The 15,859-nt window shown below is 45.3% G+C and overlaps 1 protein-coding gene across 2 annotated transcripts in view; it reads right to left on the bottom strand.

The window, feature by feature from the left end:
* AXIN1 (axin 1) overlaps positions 1-14,384 on the bottom strand; it is a 109,466-nt gene extending 95,082 nt beyond the window's left edge. For both annotated transcript variants that reach the window (XM_030212526.1, XM_030212525.1), the window contains exons 1-2: positions 14,228-14,384; positions 9,014-9,964 (exon numbers count right to left, since the gene is read on the bottom strand). In XM_030212526.1, coding sequence (XP_030068386.1) covers positions 9,014-9,879 — 866 coding nt within the window. In that variant the 5' untranslated portion in view covers positions 9,880-9,964; positions 14,228-14,384. The remainder of the gene's footprint in view (positions 1-9,013; positions 9,965-14,227) is intronic.
* Positions 14,385-15,859: the final 1,475 nt, after the last annotated feature.

Consider the following 15,859-nt stretch of genomic DNA (forward strand, 5'->3'; position numbering starts at 1 on the left):
TGCCATTAACCCATCCCCCCTAAGTGCATCCCGTCTTCATTGCCTTCGTCACCCTACCTCCCCCACCCTCCTCCGCACTCTCTTGCTCCTCCTCCTGCTATCCGCGGGAGACATCAATCCCAATCCAGGTCCCCCCCCCCCACCTGTCCTCGTCCTATCCATGCAAACAATTCCAGGATGTCTCCAATCTCATCTCTATTTCCCTCCTCCCCCCTCTTCCCTCCCTTTCTCATGTGCCCTGTGGAATGCCCGCTCGGTCTGCAACAAACTGCCCTTCACCCACGATCTCTTCATCTCTCGTTCCCTTCAACTGCTCGCCCTAACTGAAACCTGGCTCTCCCCTGATGACTCTGCCTCAGTCGCGGCCCTATGCCATGGAGGTTCTCTCTTCTCCCACACTCCCCGCCCAGTTGGCCGCGGTGGAGGCGTTGGGTTACTACTCTCGCCCTCCTGTAGTTTCCAACCCCTCCTCCTAACGCAATCTCACTGCTTCTCATCCTTTGAAGCCCACTCCATCCGTCTATTCTACCCGTTGCCACTCAGAGTGGCAGTCATTTACCGCCCCCCTGATAAATCCCTGTCTTCCTTCCTCACTGACTTCGATGCCTGGCTTTCTGTTTTTCTTGATCCCTTATCTCCGTCCCTCATTCTCGGAGACTTTAACATACACGCTAATGACCCATCCGACTCTCACGCTTCTCAGTTCCTCACTCTAACATCCTCCTTCAACCTCCAGCTGTGCTCCACCACCCCTACTCACCAAAATGGCCATTGTCTTGACCTCGTCCTCTCCTCTTCCGGCTCACCCTCCAATTTCCACGCCTCAGCTCTTCCTCTCTCTGATCATCACTTGATCACCTTCACACTTCTTCACCCCCCCCAGCCCCGCCCAACATTAACCACTACTTCCAGGAATCTCCAGGCTATTGACCCTCCCACCTTATCCTCTAGTATTTCTAATCTCGTCCCCTCCATCATGTCCTCCGTGTCTGTCGACAAGGCTGTCTCCGCTTACAATGCCACTCTCTCCTCTGCTCTGGACACCCTCGCACCATCTCCCGTCCCACAAGGCGTACTAATCCCCAGCCCTGGCTGACCCCTTGCATCCGTTACCTTCGCTCCTGCGCCCGATCTGCGGAACGCCTTTGGAGGAAATCTCACACCCATTCAGATTTCCTTCATTACAAATTCATGCTATCCTCCTTCCAGTCCTCCCTATTCCTTGCCAAACAGGACTACTACACCCAATTGACCAATTCTCTCAGCTCCAACCCTCGTCGTCTCCCACCCACCCCCTCACTCTCTCCTCAATCACTTGCTGACTACTTCCACAACAAGGTGCAAAAGATCAACCTTCAGTTCACTACCAAGCCACCTCCTCCTTTTCACCCTTCAACCCTCTCCCTCAACCAACCAACCCTGGCCTCTTTCTCCTCCTTTCCTGATATCACCGAGGAGGAAACCGCCCGCCTTCTTTCCTCCTCGAAACGCATCACTTGTTCCTCTGATCCCATCCCCACCAACTTACTTAACACCATCTCTCATACTGTCACCCCCTCCATCTGTCATATCCTCAACCTCTCTCTCTCCACTGCAACTGTCCCTAACACCTTCAAGCACGCCCTACTATCCTCTCCTCAAAAAACATCACTTGACCCTACCTGTCCCTCCAACTACCGCCCAAGCTCCCTCCTACCCTTCCTCTCCAAAATACTTGAGCGCGCCGTTCACAGCCGCTGCCTTGATTTTCTCTCCTCTCAGGCCACCCTCGATCCGCTTCAATCCGGTTTTCGCCCTCTACACTCAACAGAAACAGCACTCTCTAAAGTCTGTAATGACCTGTTCCTTGCCAAATCCAGAGGCCACTACTCCATCCTCATCCTCCTCGATCTATTCGCCGCTTTTTACACTGTCAATCATGATTTACTTCTTGCCACACTGTCCTCATTTGGGTCCAGGGCTCTGTCCTCTCCTGGTTCTCCTCCTATCTCTCCCACCGCACCTTCAGAGTACACTCTCATGGATCTTCCTCCACCCCCATCCCGCTTTCTGTTGGAGTTCCCCAGGGATCTGTCCTTGGACCCCTTCTTTTTTCAGTCTACACCTCTTCCCTGGGCTCACTGATCTCATCTCATGGTTTCCAGTATCACCTTTATGCTGATGACACCCAGCTGTATCTCTCCACACCAGACATCACCGTGGAGACGCAGGCCAAGGTATCGGCCTGCTTATTGGACATTGCTGCATGGATGTCCAACCGCCACCTGAAACTGAACATGGCCAAGACCGAGCTTATTGTCTTTCCACCCAAACCCACTTCTCCTCTTCCTCCACTCTCGATCTCAGTTGATGATACCCTCATCTTCTCCATCTCATCCGCCCGCAACCTCAGAGTCATCTTCGACTCCTCCCTCTCCTTCTCTGCGCATATCCAGCAGACAGCCAAGACCTGTCACTTTTTTCTCTTTAACATCAGCAAAATTCGCCCTTTCCTCTCTGAGCACACCACCTGAAATCTCATCCACGCTCTCATTACCTCTCGCCTTGACTACTGCAACCTGCTCCTCACTGGCCTCCCACTTAACCATCTATCCCCCCTTCAACCCATTCAGAACTCTGCTGCACGTCTTATATTCCGCCTGAACCAATATACTCATATCACCCCTCTCCTCAAGTCACTTCACTGGCTTCCGATCAGATACCGCATACAGTTCAAGCTTCTCCTTCTTACCTACAAATGCACTCAGTCCACAGCCCCTCATTACCTCTCTACCCTTATCTCCCCTTACGTTCCCCCCCCGAAACCTCCGCTCACAGGACAAATCCCTCCTCTCAGTACCCTTCTCCACCACCGCCAACTCCAGGCTCCGCCCATTCTGCCTCGCCTCACCCTATGCTTAGAATAAACTTCCTGCGCCCTTACGCCAAGCCCCCTCCCTACCCATCTTCAAATCCTTGCTCAAAGCCCACCTCTTCAATGTTGCTTTCGGCACCTAACCTTTATACCTTTCAGGAAATCTAGACTGCCCCTACATTTGTACTTTAGATTGTAAGCTCCTTGAGCAGGGACTGTCCTTCTATGTTAAATTGTACAGCGCTGCGTAACCCTAGTAGCGCTTTAGAAATGTTAAGTAGTAATAGTAGTAGTAGTAAAACTATTCCTAAATATTTAAATTCTCCTAAGGTCCATCGTAATGGGAATTCCCCTTCCCATCTGTCCAGTATCTTGCCATGGGTAGGCATACACTCCGATTTCTGCATGTTTAATTTAAATCCCGAAAAGGATTCATATTCTTTAAACCTTTCCAGCAACACCGGTAGCGCACGGTATGGCTGTGTTAGATGTACTAATAAATCATGGGCAAAAGCTGAAATTTTGAACGCACCCCTCCCCCACGCGCACCCCAGTGATTTCTGGGTCTTCCAATATCGTCATAATCAATGGGTCCAACACTACAGCAAACAGCAAGGGAGAGAGTGGGCACCCCTGCCTCGTATCTCTACTGATCTCAAATGCTGTAGTATAATCCCCGTTGACATACAACCTTGCGCTTGGATCTTTGTATATCGTGGTTATTACTTTTACAAAGGTCCTGTCAAATCCATAGGCTCCCAGGGTCCGGAACAGGAATGCCCAATCCACTCTGTCAAACGCCTTCTTGGCGTCAAAACTAATAAGGAGAGCCTCTGCTTTCATCCTTCTCACCCACTCTATGGAAGCTAATTTCCTTCTAATGTCCTTGACTATTTGTCTCCCTTTAATTAATCCTGCCTGGGGAAATGCAATTATGTCCGGTAATATCCTTGCTAATCTGCTGGCATAGATCCCCGCTAACAATTTAGCTTCATAGTTAATTAAGGAGATTGGCCTATAAGATTCAGGCTTACCCAGATCTTTCCCTGGTTTAGGAAACACAACTATATCTGCCATCTTCAAAGTCCCGGGCAAACTCTCCAGGTCTACCGCCCTCTGAAAGGACTGCAGAAGTGGGTGAGCAATTTCTGCTTCTAGTACTTTATAAAATTCAGCCCGAAATCCATCAGAGCCTGGGGCTTTATGTAAAGCACTTCTTCCGATGGCACTGGTAAGTTCATCAATGTCAATGGGCCTATTAATCATCCTCCTTTGGCCCTCCGTTATCTGAGGTAGTGTAACATTACACAGATATATCTCTGGATCCAATTGATCCTCCGTTGCTGCCTGATAAAGCTTCTTATAATATTCCAGAAATATCTGTCTGATTTTATCATCAGAATGCATTAATTGTCCAGAGGGATGCTGCAAGGCCAACACCTTTTGGGGTCCGGTTTTCCTTCTAATCAGCCCTGCTAGCATTTTACCCTGCTTGTTCCCAAATTTATACAGTTGAAATAGATAATATGTGTCTGATTTAATGGCTCGTTGATGGATTAACGTGTTAAGACTAGTCTGCGTGGCCAGCAGCTGTTCTCTTAGGGATCGTTGGTTTTTATCCATGTAGCTACGCCTTAACCTAATCAGTTGTTTGCCCAACCGCAGTATTTCTTTTCTCTCCATTTCCTCTTTTGACAACTATATGCAATTATTTCTCCCCGGAGTACCGCTTTTGCGGCCTCCCAGTACAATACTGGATCTGATTGATGATTCTCATTGTGTATCTTATATTCCTTCCACTTGTCTCTAAGATATCTCAGAAACTCCTCATCATAGTAGAGCTCCAGGGGAAACTGTCGGCCATGCGCACCTGGTCTACGTAGGATTATAAAGATTGGGGCATGATCTGATATGATAGTAGGGTCTATGCCAGTGTCTTGTATATCAGTGAGGCCTCCCTCATTTATCAAAATATAGTCTATTCTAGACTGGGTGTGGTGTGCACATGAATAATGAGTGTAATCTTTCAGGTCAGGATTTAAAATTTGCCACACATCTATGACTTCTAGAATGTCACAAAGTAATGGAATACCTTTCAGAGAATCTCCTGTCCTCCTACTTAAACCTGATGTTCTATCCATACTAGCATCGGCCACTGTATTGAAATCTCCCCCAATCACCGTTCGTATGTGTGGTTCCTGTGTTTTGATTTTTTGTATCTGTGTTATTAGGATCTTAAAGAATTTCTTACTATATACATTGGGGGCATACACATTCACCAGTAACATCAGTATGCCATCAACTACTACCTTTGCTAGGATGTATCGACCTTCACGATCTTTATAGATATATTTCTGAACCACCTGTAACGTTTTATGAAACAATATCACCACCCCAGCTTTTTTCCCTACTGCGGGGGCCGCTATCAATGTGCCCACCCACCATGACTTGAATTTTTCATGTTCCTGCTTGGTTAAGTTGGGTTTCCTGCAGCATGGCTATAGATGTTTTTTCTCTTATTCAGCGCCCCCAATATTTTCTTTCGTTTGATGGGTGATCCTATACCTCCCACATTCCAGGAATATATGGTTAAGTCCCGCCTCCTATATGCAAGGTATTTCCCAATTCTACATCAGACTGCCACCCCAGCTGCAGCAATCCCCCATCACCTGCCCACCCACCATACAATAGCAATCTTTGTGCAAATTTGTGTCTTATCTTCCTAGTAGTTGGAATGTGCACTGATATGTATCTTATGTTGATGATATCTCCCCACCCTTCCTCCCCCCATCTCCCCTCCCCCCACCCCCGTGCGCCCCCCCTACTTCCAGTCCACCTATCCAACCCCCCCCCCCCCCGGTTGGCTTGTCACGTTCACAACGCTTGCCCATCCACTGCTCATGTTATATATACAACACATTCTCCCCTTACTCCCTGTCACCATCTTTCACCTTACATCATCCACCATCCCACTCACCCAGACCTTCATTATTGTGTTTTATATATATCTAATCTCCATTTAATCCAACCCCACCGATTCACTGATACTCCCCCTCTTTATGTCTCCCATTCCCCATCTAAAACTTTAAAACGTTCAACTATCAAATTAAAGTGCAACAACTGCTTCATATAACAGTTCCTCAAAACCTGTAGAATTGCTTGCCAGTCCATATAGCTGCATACTAGCGCTCTTCCTCCAACCATCCTTATATTGCCACTGTAGATCCCCCAGCTCTGGGGTTCCGTCGTTCACTATTCACGCTGGCTCCGTCTCGGCCGATTCGGAGAGTGCACCATGCTCCAGTCTATTCACATATGCTCTTGCTTCTTTCTCCGATGTGAACAATTTTGGTTCGCCATTATGAGTAAGTTTCAACGTGGCTGGATATTGGAGAGAGAAGCGGATCTTCAACTCAAATAATTTAGAGCACACTGGCGAGAACAACCGTCTCTTTGCTGCTACTCCGGCAGAATAATCCTGAAAACATAGAATCTTCGTGTTCTCATACATTAAGGCTGCAGTAAAGCGCGCTGCTTGCAATATATACCTCTTATGCATAAAATTTTAAATCCTGCATATCACAACTCTTGGTTTTCTATTTTCAGGTTGCCGCATCCCCAAACGATGCGCGCGCCTGATTCTTAGAGGCCCCATATTGGCTTGGAATTCAATCGATTTCAATAGCCATTGTTCCAATACTCTTTCTAGTTGTCGTCCACCCAACGATTCAGGCAATCCCACCAGACGGATATTATTCCGCCTGGATCGATTCTCCAAATCCTGCACTGTTTTCGTCAGGTCTTTCTGATTGTCCTCCACACCCGCCCTGCGGTCCTCAACCTGGCTAGTCCGTGTCTGAAACGCAACGCATTCTTTCGTTAGATCTGCAATTTTAGAGTTGAGCTGTTCCAGCTTACAATCAAGTTTTTGCTCCACTGCTCCGTATCTCCGATCCAGTAGGTCCTCCATCACAACCGTTAATTCTGACGTGATCTCTGCCACCCAGGCCGAGGAGACCGAGGCCCCAGCATCGGGGGGGGAGACGCCGCCATTTTATTTTCAACCACCTTCCCTTTCTGCTTGTATTTTGGAGCGGATCTCCCTGCCATTGTCGGGTTTCACAATCAAATAAATGGCCAGGCTAGCTCTCCAAGTCACGTTCTATAGATTTTTGTAAATTTGGGGAGATTCTTTTCCTTGCAGATTCCGGCACGAGCAGGTAGGCAACGGAGAGAAGTTCATCCACGTCCTCTCTCCATCACAGCGTCACATGACTCTTTGTTTTTGTTATTTATTGCATTTGTATCCCACATTTTCCCACCTCTTTGCAGGCTCAATGTGGCTTACAATGTGTCGTTATTAGCAGATAGTAGATTAGGAGATAACAGTTGGTGTTACATAAAGAATAGCAAATCGAGATTTAAACAATTAAACATAAGTAGTAAACAGTACTAATAATAGGTAAAAAATGTTAACGCGCCTACAACGCTGCTTAGCAAACAGGGCCCTTAATATAGAAACAAATCTTTTCCAGAGAAGGGGAAATGCTAAAATAAGAGGACATGAATTGAGGTTGTGGGGTGGTAGACTTAGGAGTAATGTCAGGAAATTCTTTTTCATGGAGAGGGTGGTCGATGCCTGGAATGCCGAGGGAAGTGGTGGAGACAAAAACAATAAAGGAATTCAAAAAGGAGTAGGATGAACACAGAGAATCCCTAATTAAAAAATGAATGGTATAAAAAAAACTTAAATGAATGTATGTGTGTGATGTGTCAACTTTATTTATTAGGATTTATTTACCGCCTTTTTGAAGGAATTCACTCAAGGCGGTGTACAGTAAGAATAAATCAAACATGAGCAACAATTACAGCAGTAAAAATATTCAAATAATACAAAGTATAACATAGTATACTAGGTGCAATGTCAACACTATACGTAATAGAACATTTTAATTGACAGTGTAGAGTATAATCAAAGATGGAACATATAAGAGAGTGTTAGAAAATCAGGTGACCAATGTAAGTAGACAGAACCTCCATTTTAATGTTTCATGTGAGAGACAGCATGGTTAGCAGCATGATCCATCTTTAATACTCAATGAGAGGGAATAGCACTCCTTACTGAGAGGCTGATGCAGAAAAACATGTGGTAGAGTCAGCTCAGCATGCCAGTTCTACCACCGCTTATTGCTAAACATCACCCCTCCCCGTCATGCTTAGATGGTGAATGTGACTGTAAAGAACTAAGGCCAGTAATGGGCAGACTTCTATAGTCTGTGTCCCATGTATGGCAAGACAGTTTAGGATGGGCTGTAGAGAGCATCGACGGAAACTTCAGTAATTTGCAACATGAAGACAGTGCTGGGCAGACTTTTATAATCTGTGTCCCGCACATGACAAGACAGATTCAGATAGGCTGGAGTGGGCTTTGATGGCAACTCCAACAGTTGGAATGTAATGACAGTGCCAGGCAGACTTCTATGGTCAATGTCCCAGAAATGGCAAAGAAAGACCAGGAACAAAATGGCGGCACCTAGCCCCTGTCCAGTGCATTCTCGGATGCACCGGGTGGGAATAAGCACCATATAAGGAAAAAAATAGCTTTGATTTTCTTGAGGCAATGAATGGACAAAAATAGATAGATCGATCGATCCTGACCAAGTCTGGGATGGCAACTGTACACAGCACAGTTTTTCCTCTGAAAAGCCTGTTTACCCCAAATTCTCAAACTGGATCTACATTTAAAATCCAGACACAAATAAGCACACCCTCAGCCAGATACATATTCACACAGAAATGCGTATCCAGGCCCAGAGAACGGATACGATCACTCATACCTACTCTCACACTTGCACATGTGCTCCCCTGCACCTAGAGACCCATCCTTTCTAATTATAACAAGGAAATGGAAAAATCCCAAACCACTACTGGGTTTTGGCCAGCTTAAAATCTATTGACATGTGAAGGAATCAGAACAGCTCATGGTGGAGACTCTTTTATAGGCACCTAAGAAGTATGAAATTTTTCTAACATACTGTATACATTCCAATGTCAAGTTTATACTTTCTTTTACGATCTACCATGGTAACCTCAGCAAGGGGAATTTCTGGTCCTGAGCAAAGGCAACAGCAGAGTGCCAAAATGCTGCAAAAGTCTTACCTGAACTCCCTTCCCTCGCTATATCGCCTGTTGCTGGAAGCACGCTGATTTGCTGTTTCTAGAAGTAGCTTCTGTGTCAGCTTGTTGGAGGAGGAAGACTCCAGATCCTTTCCCACACCTTGCTCACACTTCCACTCCTCATCTTCATTGACAGTGGGCAAATAGAGCCCCTTCCCTGTCCCAGAACTTGAGCTCTGATCGCTAGAGGCTTTAGGACTTTCCCCACCTGTCCTTGTATATTCCAAATAAATATCCGATTTGAGGAACACAGGGTAAGTGTTCTCCTCCATCATGGACTGGATTTCAGTCTGGGCTTGGTCAAACATGGCCGGATCAATCTGTTGTTTCATGACACAGTCTCTTATGAAGCATTTAGTGGCTGGTTTGATTTGCCGGGACACAATCCCATTATTGTCAAGGATATACTTTTTGAAGATGGCTTTTGCCAGCTTGAGCCTCTTTTCCTCATTTGCATCACAAAGTTCTAATTTCCTGAAACCACTGCAAGCAAACCAGAAGTCCAACAGGTCAGCACATTCCTCCTGCTTCAAGAAAGCCCTGAACAGGTTAATCCCATCCTGGTCATCCAACAAGGAGTGCAATGACTCTGCCCACTTCAAATAAGGAGGTGTTGGAGAAGCACTTCCCTCAGGCTCATACCCCAGGTCCAGGTCTGACCTTCTGGGAGTGGCTGCAGACGGTTCATTCTTAATCCCATCGCTTTTCCCAGAGTAGTAACTGTAGAAAGTTGGCCTTTGATCAGTAGAAACAAGGTCACCTTCCTCACCAGGGACCGGAGGCCTTGGTGCATCTTCTGTGAAACTTCCCCCGAGGTCCAAGGGGAAACCTGAGCCCTGCACATTCATCTCTGCAACGTCTGCTCACACAAGTCAGACACAGCCCCACAATCAGTACAGCAGGGTCCGTGCTTCCACGGAGAACCGGTTCCTCCTGCAGAAACAAAAATAAAAAATAGTTCCATCAGGAAGACAGGAGCTTAAGGTATTGCATCTCAAGAGAAAAACATGAGCATAGTGGTCTTCATGGGAAGAAAATAAGATGCCCAGTGCAGCGTACCACAGATTATGGAATCAATTAAATTTGTGCAAGTGTGACAAACAGTCTAACAACATAATTTTTTTAGAAGCTCTTTACCTATATTATTTTGAGCAGGGCATTGTTCCCATTTCTCCCATCATTCACGTTCTGACAGCACATGCCCTCCTGTGTAGACCATCAACTGCACAGAGCACTCGGGTCAGATTCAGTAAATGTCATTAAAATGTAGGCATGTCAGAATAACGCACAGTAAGAGACAGTTTAAAGAACACCGCATAGGCCAGGGGAATAGGCGCACATTTAGGTGCAGCCATTTACACCACTGAAAACCTGGTGTAAATACCCATGCCTAAATGTACGCACATTCTCCCGAATTCTAAAACAATGCGTGTAAATTTGATTGGTGCCCTCAACATGCCTACATTCCTCCCAGGACCGCACCGCGCCCCCTGTTCTGCTACGCGTGATGGAATTTATGCATGCCTCTTTTTAGAATATGCCTAAAAAGAAGCACATATAAATTCCAATTTGGACGATTAGTGATAATTAGTTATCAGCCAATTATCACTAATTGGCATGTTACTCAATTGAGTAACATGCATAAATTAGCCATGCACACAATTTAACGCATACTATTCGTCATGCCTTATACAGAATCTGGTCCAATGTGCCTGAATATTTTCTATATGTTCAAGTGGTACAGAAAGACTTGAAGTACAGAACGAATGTCTATTCTGGGCATGTGAACAATATCTCAAATGCCAACAGAAACTGCAAGCAATGATTGCAACAAGAGATAAGGCATGAAAACCACTCTGCTTTCAAATCCCTTAATAATCCAGAGGCATTTTAAATACAAAAATGATGAACAGGGAAGCAACCTTATATGTTTCATATCTGGCCTCAAATATTGAAGTGTGTTGGTGGGCAAAAGCCCTTAGACAGGCAATCTGACAGCCAAAAGTTATGCTTCTGTGGCATTATATTTCCTCGGACTCTGCCCACTGAATTTTAAAAAATGTCTGCTACAAATCAGTACTTTCCTCAGATTTCTCCTATATCGGAACTAAATGTTGGAACTCTCTCCCTAAATCTGTTATTCTAATTATTTGCAATTTTGAAAGAAGTTAAAAACTTATCTCTTTACAAATTCATTTCAAATTTCTTCACATTACTCTAAGTTTTCAGATCTAATTAACTGGTCGATAACCTTATCTTCTGCTTGTGTTATGTCATTATCAAATTGTACACTATTATAACCCTTCTATTAATCTGTTATTCCTTGTTGCTCATTCCAATGTATTATGATCAACGTAACTTTTCATTCTATATTTATTCAATCTATACTGTAAGCCACATTTAAAGACTTGAACTGAGAAATTGGGAGAGGGGGGGGGTAGGAACTGAAGTGAACATCAGGACATATAATATTTATTGCTGATATGCTACCACAAGCCTGAAAGCTACTGAAGCAGTGTACATTCAATACAGTAGGTATGTTTCTGTCTCTGGAGGAGAGTCAGAGTTTATACTTGAGGCAATAGAGGGTTACATGACCTGCTCAAGAACATGAGGAAATTGTCATGCCAAAAAATAACTTTCCCAACAATTGGTTCAGTTCTTTTTTTTCTGTAATCTGCCCTGAACTGTACAGGTTGTGGTGGAATAGAAGACACGACATGATACAACAATTCATCCTTGACAACCAGGTGAACTGCTGCACACTTCCCAACAAAAGCTAACCACAGATTAGCTGAAATTTTGAAAAAGCTCTTAATTTGAAAATTGTAACCCATTCCCTTAGTAGAATGCATGTCAAAAACCCAAGAGCCTTAAAAAAGGAGAGATCAGGCACCTACCGTTGGTTATACCCTGGATTCTATATTGCAAAAAAAATGTGTGCGCCCAGTTTGAGAAATGAGCCAATTAGCACCAATAATTAGGAGCTAACAACTAATGGCATTAATTGGTACCAATCTAGATTTATGTGCACATCTTGCTAAGCACTATTCTGTAAAGATGAGTATAAATCTTTTAGCGTGCAACTGAAAAAGGGGCATGGCCATGAGAGGAGCACGAGCAGTCAGGACCGTTCACTAAAAGATGTGCACAGTTACTATAGAAGTCAGGGCATCTGCGCCTAATTTACGCAACAGGATTTACACCAGGTTTCAGTTGGTGTAAACCCTCGCGCCTAAAGTTGGATGCCATTTATAAAAAGCACATAGCACCGGGATCCATGGCCAACCCGGAGACCCAATTATCATTTGTTTTGGCGCCATTTACAGAAATCTAGTCCATAAAGTGTGAACAGGTTCCAGGCCCAAAAGCAGCAGCCTGCAATCCACAGCAATATGCAAAGGGTGAATAAAGCATCTACTGCCTGCCAAACTGGTTGCAATGGCTAAAAATAATTAGCACAGTAAAAAAAAAAGTGTTGAAAACTAGGAAATACGAGCACCCAAAATTGCTGCTTACATTCCACCAGCGATATGCAGCAAGATAGCTCTTGTCAGATCCCTCCCTCACAATGAGATCCTTACTAGGACACATGCATAGTCTGTCTTAGGCCAATCAAGCAGAAAGTGAGCAAGAGAACCTTACACTCACTTTCTGTATCCACTATATGGTGTTGATGAATTTTGAAAACTTAATGCAGCGCCTGTATATAATAACCAAAGAATGTGCTGACAAGGCAGGAAGCAAATTAAACATGTTACTTCAGATTGCTTACATGATTTCACCTGTGCAGTCCTGAACAATCATGCACTGCAATACTGCACTGGGATCATATATTGAAAACAATTATGAATGCCAACTTCTAAGAACTATTTTCAGGAAAAAAACAGTTTGTGAAACCTTGTTTATGTAATTAGACACAGCGCATACTATCACTTAGGGAAAACTGAATTATTAGCACAGACTTGCAATGTAACACTTTCAAACATTTAAGCAGAGCTTGTCCGTCTGATCTGCTGCTGTGAAATCCTTAAAGCTTCACAGCACAAATCCATGAAAAGCCTCTAGTTCTATCACTTTCAACTTCTACATGAATATTTATACTTTCAAGAATAGAGAGTTTCTTTTAATGCACAAGCGAGTAGAACTGCTTTCCCACAGGAACAATCTAGGGGATATTTAGGTTATAGCACAGAATCCAGTTTCCAAGCAGTGAGCTTCAGCTGCTGTTTTACCTCCTAAACAATAAATCCAGTGCCTACCAGGTTCTAGGGTACATATTAAAGGTCAAATTAGCAACTTTATAATACACAAGACAGAAAAATCTGACATTGGTTCTATCTCTGAAATCAGTTTGGAAAGCTATTTAACCAGTTCATCCAAGGAAATATTTAATCAGCTGCACAAATAAATTCCTCAGTATGATTGCTCCATTCCCTTGAAAGTTCATCACCTGTGTAGAGCTAATATATTTTCGTAAACCGGAATGAAATTGCCAAATAAAATATCCTTGCCAACAGCTACTTTCACTGAGTGCATATCGAATTCTGCTTGATTCTAACACAAGTAACTGGAGTGTTGCCACTGTTTTAAAATACATCAAAGAACAATCATGCAGGGTCAAACACTCCTAAAAGTACTGACTGCAAAACCTGCTCAAAAACCCAGTGAAACTTATCTGTACAAGAGTCTGCCCGCCATAACGCCCGCACTGCTGACAATAATCTCATGTACCCATCTACTTTCTGCCCGATACCCCTCTTTGGGAATCCCCGGGCCAGACACTGGATCTCCTTTTCCCCAGGTATCGCCCTCCCCCCCCCCAAATCTGGATCCATGCTTTCCCCTTCCCCGACACCAAACCCATTCCCGAGGCCTTCTATACCTGACACCAATAACCTGCCCCCACCACCCCACAACACCTCATACCCAGTAAGTAGCTGCTGCCTCCTCTCCGTGCATCTCGTAGCCGGCACCACCGTCCCCTCCACCGAGTTCCCTGTGTAAGAACCCTCATCCCAGTGACGGGCGACCGGGGGACTGTCAGAATCGACCCCGAAGCCCTAGGGTCAGTGCCCACCCCAAGCCCGGCGCCAGTCTCAGAGGCACCAGTGGCGGGTCCCGGGCCTCCCTCTCCCGGATCTCAGGCGGCCCCACCACCAACTCCCAGGCTTTCCCCTCTTATCGGCCTCTCACCTATTCCGGATCGTTCAGCTCGCGCCTCACCGGCCCGACCCATGCAGCTCAGCCGGAGGGGGGAGACCTCAGACTCTCGCAATAACAAAGGCCGCACGGCGCTGCCCCCATGGCGGCCGCTGCTGCTCCGTACGGTCGCACACACACACCGTACGTGAGCGCGCCTCACCGCCGCCTGTCGCTGCCAAACAGGAAGAGGAGCGGGCGCAGGCAGCGGCGCCCCCCGCGGCACAGCGTGGTATTGCCGAGCTCGCGCTTCCCACTCAAGACATATAGTACAGCTCGGTTCCGAGACACCTGTACACAGAGACAGAGGAAACCTGTGGCACAGCCTGGTACTGCCTAACTCTGAGATTCTTTCTTTCTATCTACCTATTTATCCATCTGTAGATCAATGGGCACATCCAGCCAGTCAGGATAAACTTGATCGGTATGCATGAGATATATTTGCATAGAATGGAGGCAGTACATGCAAACCTCTTTCATGTATATTCGTTGTGGATATTCTGAAAACATAACTGGTTGGGTGTGCCCCAAAAACTGGTTTGAGAACTACTGCTAGAGATAAAATACACATAGAGAAGGTAATTCTATAAAAGGGCACTTGCTGTCCTTTGTAGCATACTAGTGTAGCAGGACAAAAATGCACATATACTTTATGTCTAACCACTTAAACCAGCTGGTGTCAGGGCTGTGAGAGAGGGTGATGGGGGAGGGCAAGATTACCCAGGCCAGGCTTCCAAGGGCCCGGTGCCAGCAAGGCTTACGGAGGCAGGAGGCAGGCAGAAGGTTCTCTCCTTTGCTCTGTCTCTCTCCTGTTCCTGTGATTGCATTAGCACAATAATAACCCAGGTCCCAGCACACAGGAGCAGGAGAGTGGTGGCGGCCTGAGTTGGGGGGGGGGGGGGCCCTGTTCCAGGCCCAGCTCTGTTTTTCAGCAGCCCTGGCTGGTGTAGATGCTCATGCCTAGACTGTTTAAAAACCTCCCACATGTAAGTTGTAGTCTCTGCTGAGACTCCACCTATGTGTACACCCACCTTCAACTATACCCCATTGCTTTTAAGAACCATTTTATAGACTAGCACGTACCCAGAATATTGGCATTTATGCATCTATGTGCAGAGATGCAGGCATATGTGCCAGTATTCTGGTCATTCATGCACATTCTTGAGGCCTATATGTTAAACCCTCCTTATAGAATTACCCTCACATTGTAGACAGAGACGGAAAAGAACTTCAACCCCCTCTCTTCCCACCACAAAACTAATCTAATTTATTTTAACTCACAACTATTTCTGCTTTAACAATGATATCTAGCTACAAATAATGGGCACTGCGATGGGCACCAGGACAGCACCCCAATATGCCAACCTCTTTATGGCTGAACTAGAAGACACATTTCTGAATACATACCAGACCAAACCCCTAAAATACTACCGGTACATCAATTACATTTTTATGATTTTGACTGAGGGGGAAGAAACTCTGAAACAATTTTACAATTCCTTCAATACATACCATCCTACAATCAGATTCAAAATTGACTACTCCCCAGAAAAAGTCAATATTTTGGGCACCATAGACTCAATCAGTGATGGATATATACAAACATCCATATACAATAAACCCACA

This window comes from Microcaecilia unicolor, chromosome 8, assembly GCF_901765095.1.
Source record: "Microcaecilia unicolor chromosome 8, aMicUni1.1, whole genome shotgun sequence".
NCBI lineage: Eukaryota > Metazoa > Chordata > Amphibia > Gymnophiona > Siphonopidae > Microcaecilia > Microcaecilia unicolor.